Source organism: Hordeum vulgare, chromosome 1H, assembly GCF_904849725.1.
Source record: "Hordeum vulgare subsp. vulgare chromosome 1H, MorexV3_pseudomolecules_assembly, whole genome shotgun sequence".
Classification (NCBI taxonomy): Eukaryota; Viridiplantae; Streptophyta; class Magnoliopsida; order Poales; family Poaceae; genus Hordeum; species Hordeum vulgare.
This window is the reverse complement of record NC_058518.1, coordinates 109,394,101-109,404,689: the sequence shown is the minus strand read 5'-3', so window position 1 is coordinate 109,404,689 and position 10,589 is coordinate 109,394,101. Positions and strand designations below refer to the sequence as shown.

Below are 10,589 nucleotides of genomic sequence, written 5' to 3'. Positions count from 1 at the left end.
ACATAAAAAAATTAAAATTCTTTTCGTGAGCAGAAAGTTTCTGTCTTTTCCAGCATGATCAACCGATCATCCCCAAGACTAATCATAACGGTTTCACTTGGCACAAACGCAAAAAGAAACACAAAAAACACAATCATAACAGAATTATGAAAGTGTGGAAAACACAAAATAGACAGAAAAAGGATAGATTCGTTGGGTTGCCTCCCAACAAGCGCTATTGTTTAACGCCCTTAGCTAGGCATAAGGTGATGGAATAACGTATAGTCATCTTTGGTGCTCAAACCATAAGTAGTGTGATCATTTATCATCTTAAGATCTTCATCTTTATTGGATGACTCACCACTAGCTTTAGGAACAAAAACAGACTTGACGGTCTTTTTGAGAGTGAGATTTGGAGTATTTTGCACAGCGGCAAAAGCGGAACCCAAGTTGGTTATGACATCTTCTAGTTTGCCAATTCTAGAGGAATCATTAACTATAGGTTCCTTCTCCCTTAAATTTTTCAAAACTATTCCCACTTTGGATCCGTACTGAGTAATTTGATTGTGGATCTTTCTATCCAAATCCTCAATAAGTTCAATTGTGGCAATTTTGTTTTCAATGGCGTCAAGCCTTTGCATCATGTGTTCCAAGGTCAAGGTAGTTCCATTAACCATGAGCAGGGTGAGCCTACCAAATTCATGATAGCTCCATAGGAGTCAACAGTATGGCTCCCCAGAAAATTCCCGCCTACGATGGTATCAAGAATATACCTATTCCAAGGAGAGATTCCAACATAAAAACTGCGAAGAAGAACGGTAGTGGATTGCTTACGAGTAGATCTACTTTGAGCATTGCAAATCCTGTACCAAGCGTCCTTTAAATTTTCTTCCTCATTCTGCTTGAAATTGAGAACTTCGTTCTCAGGGGTATCGTTTGGAGTGGCGGGTCTAGCCATTGATGGACTATCCCACACACAAACGAGCAGGAAGTAAGCGAGTGAAACGGGCAAAAGAGAACGACAAAAAGGCAAAAGAAAACGGCAAAGGAGAAAGGCAAATGAAAACGGCAAATGTGAAGTGGGGGAGAGGAAAACGAGAGGCAACTGGCAAAAAAGGTAAATGCAAGAGATGAGTTTGTGACACTTACTTGGATAGATCTTGACTTGATCTCCCCGGCAACGGCGCCAGAAATTGGCACGTTGACGGGAGGCTATTCTTGACTTGATTCTCCCCGGCAACGGTGCCAGAAATCCTTCTGCTGCTAGCTACGCCTATAGGGATTTCCTTGGCAAATATGCAAAGGATTCCCCCCGCGGCCTTGGAGCCTTGCGTTGGTGTTCCCTTGAAGAGTAAAGGGTGATGTAGCACAGCGGCGGTAAGTATTTCCCTCAGTTTGAGAACCAAGGTATCAATCGAGTAGGAGGATCGCGTCAAGTCACAAGTACCTACACAAACACAAAGAGCTTGCACCCAACGCTATGAAGGGGTTGTCAATCCCTTATAGATTGTTTGCAAAGTGAGAACTGAAAGCGAAAGGTAAACAAAGCAAAGTAAAAGTAAAAAGCTAAGATGATAATTGTGAGTAGACCCGGGGGCCGTAGTGTTCACTAGTGGCTTCTCTCATGAAAGCAAGTAGACGGTGGGTGAACGAATTACTGTCGAGCAATTGATAGAACCGCGCAAAGTCATGACGTTATCTATGGCAATGATCATATCTATAGGCATCACGTCCAAAACAAGTAGACTGATACTTTCCGCATCTACTACTATTACTCCACACGTCGACCGCTATCCAGCATGCATCTAGTGTATTGAGTTCATAAGAACAGAGTAACGCCTTAAGCAAGATGACATGATGTAGATGGACAATCTCAAATCTATGATGAAAGCCCATCTTGTTACCCTTGATGGAAACAACATGATGCGTGCCTTGCTGCCCCTTCTGTCACTGGGAAAGGTCACCGCACGGTATGAACCCAAAACCAAGCACTTCTCCCATTGCAAGAATCATAGATCTAGTTGGCCAAACAAAACCCAAGACTCAGAGAGACTTACAAGGATATCAAATCATGCATATAAGAAATCAGCAAAGGCTCAAATATAATTCATAGATAATCTGATCACATATCTACAATTCATCGGATCTCGACAAACACACCGCCAAAGAGGATTACATCGAATAGATCTCCATGAAGATCATGGAGAACTTTGTATTGAAGATCCAAGAGAGAGAAGAAGCCATCTAGCTACTAACTACGGACCCGTAGGTCTGAAGTAGACTACTCACGAGTCATTGGAGAGGCAATGATGTTGATGTAGAAGCCCTCCAGCTCCAAAGTCCCCTCCGGCAGGGCACCGAGAAGGGTCTCCAGATGAGATCTCGCGGAAACGGAAGCTTGCGGCGGCGGAAAAGTGGTTTCGTGGATGCCCTTATTTTTTCTGGGATTTTAGGGAATAAATAGGCCAAAGAGCTAGGGCAGGGGAGCGCCAGGGGGGACACAAGCTTGGTAGCCGCGGGACCTCCCTAGCCACGGCTACAGGGCTTGCAGGCCCCCTGTGGGCCTCCTGCCTTGGCCCTCAAGTCCCCCGATCTTATTCTGTTCTGGAAAAATTCATTTCGGGGATTTTATTTCGTTTGGACTCCGTTGCAAAATCAGATCTGAAAAGAGTCAAAAACACAGAAAAACACGAACTGGCACTTGGCACTGAATTAATAAGTTAGTCCCAAAAAAGATATAAAAGGTATATAAAACATCCAAAGTTGACAAGATAACAGCATGAATACATCAAAAATTATAGATACGTTTGAGACGTATCATCCACACATGCATTTATGTTTCCATTCAATACAATTATAGCATGGATAATAAACGATTATCTTGAAACAAGATATATAATAATAACTATTTTATTATTGCCTCTAGGGCATATTTCGAACAATTTCCTGTCAAATAGTGGAAAAACATATTTTCTTTCCTTTTGAAGGATTAGCGTTAGAAATAACCGAGAAGTAATAAAGATTCGGTGAATGAGTATAAAAACATCACTCATCAAACACTAGCACTGATCACATATGAACGCCGCTAATTAGGGGGTCCTGCACTTGTGCTTATAGAGGTCGCATCCATGGGGTAACCATTAATTATCGTAGTCATAACCTATAGTGGTGACTCTGGTAGTGGCCTGCATGGCACGAAGTCTACCTAGAGTAGAACATGTTTTGTACCCGGCTCCGCCAAGCATAATCATCAAGAGTGGCTCAAGTATCCGGGCTATATTATGCGGATGCATATATTGTGTTAGAAACATACCAATGGGAATTCTAGACCCCTAAGGACGCATTACTCATGTGTCAATTTTACATGTTACTTGTGCTATTGTTTTATTGTTATTATTTTATGTTATTTACTTTCAGTTCTTTCTTCACGAAAATAACAATTATTTCTTTTCCTTGGAGTCTACGATTACTTTCATGCACAAATCCTTAATTCAATACAAGAGGCTACGCTTAATTCATGTGCTCCGTGTGGGATCGATACCCTTACTTAAAAAAGTTACAACTAAACCCCGTGCAATTGTAGGCCATCAGCTAACCGAAATGACGATGCGATGTGGTTGACGTCGGCTTGACAAAGTGAAGATGTGATGTTGCTGGCGCATGTCAACATCCATGGAGCAACAAGGTTGGACTGGTTTGACACCGGTGCTGTCGTTGTTTTCTCACGACAGATGCCAGGGGGTGTCTAGTCGTGGTGAGAGCAAGGCTGCCGTGGAGGATCCGGGACGAGATAGGGTACTAGCACGTGATGGTTTACCTAGGTTCCGGGCTCTCCGGAGAGATAATACCCCTACTCCTGCATGTCTGTATATGTGGTATATTAGCAGTACAAGGTTGCTCCTGGAGGTGTATGGAAGAGGAGAGCCATAGGCTTCTTGCTTCATACATGAGAGAGTGAGGCCATGCCATACGTGGTGGGCATGAGGCCTCTTATATGGCATGAATGTGTGGGTGTGTGGCTTGGTATGTAAGCTACAATGGGTAGCTTACATACCAAGCTGCTTGAGATGTAAGCTGCAACGGGTAGCTTACATGCCAAGCTATCTTGTAGTTTGTGAGCTAGGCTATGCTTGTCCCCTGGGGCACTTTATAAATCAGCGCCCAGGGGACAAGTTACACTATAGATGAAGTTGCATGACGCTGGCCGTCTCGACTACGTGTGTTCGATGGGACATCGTAGTTGACTCCACGCAGCCGGCTGGCTGGCACAACCGGTTGGTCGGAGCAGCCGACCGTGGGTGGGAATCGAAGCAGCCGGCTTGGGCGGGCAGGCACCCCGTCCGACTCGCCGTATTTGGGGGTACCCGGGGGTCACCCCCCCCCCGACGGTGCGATAGTGAAGAGTATCTCAAAAAATACTCAAAATTTGTACATGTGTGTTTGAGAATAAAACGCAATATCCTACAAAACAAATTCTCCAAAAAAGGATATCTCATAGCGTGTTAATGACGAAAGACAAACACACCGGATTAGTTTTCGTATCGAAAACATATGCGGAAGTTAATGTATTTCTCAGGTGTTTTCCGAGTTTGCACGATCGGATCGACCTCAAATTTTGAGGGTTCTCTACATAGCAATTTCACAGCATATGAACGGTTGGATCTTCCAAAGAAGGTAGGAGTTTTCTGCTACGGGCATTCTCCGAACTCACATGGATTCTCGTCCAGATCCGATAAGGTCTCGGTATATCAGTGATTGCCGGAGATTCCTCCGGCAGAACGTGATGAAATTTTACAGGGTCATTATAGTCTTAAGTATGCACAATTTCACTGAAGCTATCATCAAAGCGATGTCCGAGGAGGTGAGGATGGTCAAACTGATTCCGCTATCTAGAAAATTGTGACGATCATGCGAGGGCAAAGTTGATGTTCAGCCCATGTCCTGATTTTGTTGTATTGATTGTGGAGAGAGCATAGAGTTCAAGTATTCCTACCACAAGATTGTTGTATAAGATTCTAATGATCTATTGACTAGCTAGTCTCTGCTTACATAATGTATCAGAGGCCTAGGATAACAGGAGTTCTAATCGACTACTTTGATGGAGGTGTCCTTCATGGATAAGAAGTTATTGTCTTGAATGACAAGGTCTCTGAAATCTTCCTTATATGCGTCATAGACCTCTCTGGAGGCTAGCGAACCACCATGGGGGTTCTCGGGTGGGCCCACCTAGTCAGAAGATGACGTGATGAGTACTCCCTAGTCCACGACACCATCACTCGACCAAATTTGATGAAGCGAGGTCCGCTAGGCTTTTAAGCACATCAAGGGTCACGCATGACACCCCCTCCAGGCTTGGCAAACCGAAGCTTGTACACGCCCGAGAAGATTAGTCATGGACAAACTGGCACACGAATGGAACAACGCACACGGCGACGGATGTGGGCGCAATGAGGTGGCTTCGACTGTTTTGGTTGTACTTGGTGTTTACATAGTTGCAGAAATCCTTCATGAACGTGTTCTCATGCCACTAAAAGCAAATCATCAAAGAAAGTTATGAATGATGATTGTTGTGAAAGCAACTAGAAACTTAGTATAAACATAATTATGTGCAAGCAATTGAAGAAAAGTAGTCTTTAAATAGTTTGCTTAGCTTTAGGTTTGCACTTAGCCCTAATTGGCGCAACGGGTAAGACATGATAGTGTGAGCCACAAAGAACGAAAACAACGCCATATCAAGATAACATAGTAATGATAGTTCATTCTTAGAAGAGTGAACATCAAGCATTGATATGCCGTACATACTTCAATACCATATATACATTATACTAAACAAAGACGACGACATAATAAAGAGCTGGACAACGAAAGCGAGGCAAAGGCACATAAGAGCAGAATAGAAAAACCATAAAGAAGAAAAATCGGATATGACGACAACTTATTTTATATACATATATAAGAAAATAATAATGATAATCCAAGTTGCATTTTGGAGACAATTAAAGAGATTTTAAACGACCACTTTTGAAGTAGTGGAAACATATTATTTTAATTCACAGAAGATAAGTTTTTGTTCAGAAAATTCATAAGAGATACTAAAAACATTATAGCGTGTAGCATATTCCGTGTCTATCTTTTAGTTTGAGTTGTTGTCGTGGTTGCCAATATAGCGAGACTACTAATACACATAAGAGCATGTCTGATCTAGATGTTTGCAGATGTGATTGTTTTGTATTATGATTTATTAGTTGTATTTTTTTGAAACGCAGTAGTTATATTTTTTACAGTGACTTGTTAGATTTTTGACGTCACTTGTTAAAAAAAGGTAAAGCCAACAACAACTGTGTGAATAATCAAATCAAAGCACCATTTATTCAGTTACGGACAACAAAAAATCGCCTTAAATGTCTCCACAGAAAAAGAAAATAATAGTTACCTTAAAACGGGACAACTGGTGCAGTCAACTGAATTCCGAACCAATTTTCACCTACAGATCAGCAGCTATCCATCTTCGTTTGATTTACTGTTAATTATCTTAGTGTAAACATGGAAAATACACCAAAAATTTAAGAAATAATTATGTAGATAATTCTCTTAGTTGTCATTTTTATTAATGACAGATTAGATTTTATATACTCTCCGTCCGAAAAAGATTGTCCCAAGCTTGGACGGAGGGGGGTATATTTTATTTCTCCAAATAATTTGTTAAATATTGAAGTCTAAAACTTTGTGCTTTCCAGCCAGAAAAAATCATACCAATACCCGCAAAAAAAAAAAAATCATACCAAAACAGGTAAATATGCTACAGTGGACAAAAATGAAAAGGAAAAGGAGACGTGAAAAATTCCAAAAAGTAAACCCTTCCACTCCATCCTTTCTTTCCCCTTCCCATTTCAATGGAGTCCTGCAGCTTCCGCACCGCCACCTCTCCTTCGCCGTTCCCCTCGGCTCCGTCCTCCTCCTCCTCCTCGTCACCTCGCGCGCCGTGCCCCAATCTCCGCTTCGCCGTAAGCAGTGCCCGCCTCCTCTAAGCCGATTTTCTTCTTCTTTTTGTGTGTTTTGCCGCATCCTTTCCCTGATTTCTTTTCCTCTCCGCGCAGAGAGCAAGAAATGGGAGGCAGATGCGGATTCGGAGGATGGCGTCGGGGTTTGACGCCTTCCCGCCCCTCCCAGGCAAGGTCTTCGTCGAGGAGGTGAGAGTTTCTTGGTTTATTAAAAAAAAATCAAATCCTTTTTTGGATTAATAAAGCAGCTTTCTTGTTCAGTATGTTTGTTGATTTTCGAGAGCCCTGACTTCCCCTAGGTGCAAATGTCCAATTAGATGCTGTTAGTGTTGAATTAGCTCCGTGCGCGCTCCGGATTAGCCTCTCAACGAACTTGCTGACCCTGCCCCGGGTTACAGATTGCACACTTATTTCCTTGGACAAATAGTAGTACTACTATGGATGTGGTTTCGGGGTTACTTTATCTTCCTTTCCTTGTGGTAGGCTAGAGTGGGGCTATCTAGATTCTCGGGTTTGCCCATTTCTTCCATTTTAGTTTAGTCAAATGAGTTTCATGTAATTAGGTCAAGTAAAGTGGATCTATGGTAGTTCCTTGGTTCTGCCAGTGAATTATTTCTACCACTAGCTACATTTGTTCATATAGGTTGATGCTGGATTAGTCAGGGAGGTCCGTCTTTGATTAAGTGATGGTTTCACCTGTTAGCTGCTCGATGGAGCAGATCATTGGTTACCAAGCCTTCTTTTTATAAAGTTTCTTGATAATTGTTTTTCTGGATCGCCATTGCTGTTGGAGCCGTAGTTATAGTTATACAACTGACCCCTGCCCTAGCTAGTTTTAATAACGGTTCACTAAATACAATTTCTGCAGGATTATCGGTTCTTCTTTTAAACTTTATCTGTTAATGATTAAAAAGACTTTGCATTTATTTCTGCTAGACAATTGGAGCTGAATATGGGGAAGGCTTTGAGACTTTCAGGATGGACGGACCACTCAATATCGATGTGGTAAGCATATATCATAATAGGCCACTTGCGATTATGCCATTATGTACTATTAGCAACCTATAATTTATTCCGTTATGTTACTTTAGTGGATGACCTTTCTTCTACCTTTCAGGATTATCTGAACGAAAAATTGCAAGAATGCTTCCTTCAAAGGATAAGGCATGCTATGAAGCCAGATGAAGCATTTGGTCTCATTTTCTCATGGGACAATGTTATTGTGAGTTTTTATCTTGTGTTATGTATCATAGTGCAATGGTTAGTGACATTGTGTGTTTGAAATGGCATTTAAAAAAAAACTTGCTGGTCTACAGTTCTTAATTGCAGCAATAGCCCAAGCAAACTATACCACATAATTCAACATTTCCCTGGTTCAATTGCATTACAGGATTCTTCGTTATGTAGTTCCATTTGTAGGCGAATCCTCGTATTGTGTGTATAGGTTGCCGCTATGTCATTACTGCCTCACTGATGGACCGACATCTGATGCTCTTTTCTGTTCTCTTAGGCTGACACAGACTCACTAAAGTTGGATGCTTGGAGACAGCTTGCTTTGGAGGAAGGTATTACTTTTGTAAACATAGGCGCATATTGCTATATGGCCTTGATTAACACATACTAATGTAATTTATCTTGCGCAGGGAAGGACATCCCTACTGCTGCCCATATCCAAAGGAGTATTCTTCATGGTGCTGCTGACCATGTCCTCAGAAAGGTATGGTGTGTTTCAGTGGATGTCTCTCTTAAATGTTTGATACCAAGCCTACATTATCATCTAACAATTCTAGGTACAGAATTATTTAACAGCAAAAAAGACGTATGAAAATTTATATGTTCCCTTTTAGCACCCCCTTTTCTGCCGCTCCAATGCCTTCGCTTGAATAGGGCACTGGTACTTAAAGCATCAATTCTACCTGTGCTTACCAGGTTTTGTATTGGGCAAAGGAGGATGATCAAATGGAAAGATTGAAGGCACGCCTTATCGAGCTTTACTATGAAAGCCTCTTCAAAGTAAATTTCCTCCTTTTTGCATCGAGTAGGGTTTAGTTTACTCTATGATTGCCCCTGACTCGCTGATATCCATGTAATTCAGCTTGATACCCCAGTAGAAGGATTGAGAGAATGGTTGGATGCAGTTCGGACTGCAGGTATTCCCTGCGCTGTGGCATCCTCCCTGGATAGGAGATGCATGGTTGAAGCTTTGGATAGGATGGCGTTAAGCAAATACTTCAAGGTTTTTCCTGTGATTTACCATTTCTAGTTTCCCAACGTTTACTGATCTGAGAAACATACTGCCTTGCTTATGGTGATTATTGCAAGTTAATTTTATTTTTTGGCTTGTCAACTACAGGCGATTGTGACCGATGAGGATGATATGGAGTCAATAGCACATAGGTTTCTCTCAGCTGCTGTTAAGGCACGCTTTTTCCTGACTACCAGTTGATTGTTGTCGCTGAACTGTGCAAAGAACACACTGCTCACATGTTTGCTGATCTTCTCTTCTTGGCAGTTGGATCGGAAGCCTTCGAAATGTATAGTGTTTGAGGATGACCCAAGAGGCGTTACAGCTGCTCACAACTGCACTATGATGGCAGTTTCTTTGATTGGTGCTCATCCGGCGTACGCAGTTGTCCTTTACACTGTTTTTATTGGAGCAATCTTGTTGTTCCACTCCTCACATATGTTCAGTTCAATAGGAAAGTCAAGACATGCTTCTTGTGTGTAAATGTTTCTGGTGCATACAGGTACGAGCTGGAACAAGCGGACCTTGCTGTCGCTAGATACAGTGAGCTCTCGGTGATCAACCTCAGAAGGATGTTTGCACACAAGGGGCTAAGCTTCATGGACATGCAGAAGCAGATAATCGAGAGGTCGCCACCCAAGAGGAAGCTGACAGTAGATACCATCTTCTGACTAACTATTTTGCTCTGATTCCCCGTCTTCTGTTCTTGAACTGCTAGCCAGTAGCCTGTGGCTTGCGCACTGTATATAGTGTTGCATTGCATGCGAGTTAGATAAGATAGTGGCATAGTGCTGATCTTAGCCGATCCCGTCGTGTCACGCTCGTTCAGAGATCTCTGAATGTGGTAGCTGTATTTGAAATTACAGGGAGAAAAATACTGCCGTTACAACCAATGCTGGTGCTGCTGCAATCTAATGGCGGTATTGAATTTATTCATCATTTTGAAGTTACATGAAGGTGACTTCTGGGGACGGGCTGCATTCTCTTGAGAACACTTTCGCTGTGGCAGGTTCTTCTTTTACAGATTTGATACCTGCACCAGCCTATTTCCTACATTGTCAGACTGGCGCAGGGCACAAACATACACAAAAAAGGTGAAAATAATGTATGGGTTGTGGGTTTCGTTAGCATGAAAGTGCTGCCATCACAACTATGGTTTTTGTGGATTTCATCATGAAAATGTCCTCAGATTAGAAGGCTTGGACACCTGAGCTTTGACTGTAGGAAAGCAAAGCAATTTCTGTTCATGTGGCGGCTCCTCCTCTAGTGGAAGAGACGCGGGGTTTGACTATCTGTTCCCTGGGTATTCCCTCTTCCATTTTGAGTTTTGTTTTCCATCTGAAAGTAGTAGAACTTATGTATAT

General features: G+C 42.3%; 1 protein-coding gene across 1 annotated transcript; it reads left to right on the top strand.

Annotated features, from left to right (window-relative positions):
- Positions 1–6,818: 6,818 nt before the first annotated feature.
- On the top strand, positions 6,819–10,196 carry LOC123426487 (5-amino-6-(5-phospho-D-ribitylamino)uracil phosphatase, chloroplastic). The gene is made up of 11 exons (XM_045110331.1): positions 6,819–6,983; positions 7,077–7,169; positions 7,917–7,985; positions 8,098–8,202; positions 8,491–8,545; positions 8,624–8,697; positions 8,910–8,993; positions 9,076–9,216; positions 9,334–9,399; positions 9,493–9,602; positions 9,728–10,196. The coding sequence occupies exons 1-11, from the start codon at positions 6,873–6,875 to the stop codon at positions 9,894–9,896; spliced, it is 1,077 nt and encodes a 358-aa protein (XP_044966266.1). The 5' UTR covers positions 6,819–6,872; the 3' UTR covers positions 9,897–10,196.
- Positions 10,197–10,589: the final 393 nt, after the last annotated feature.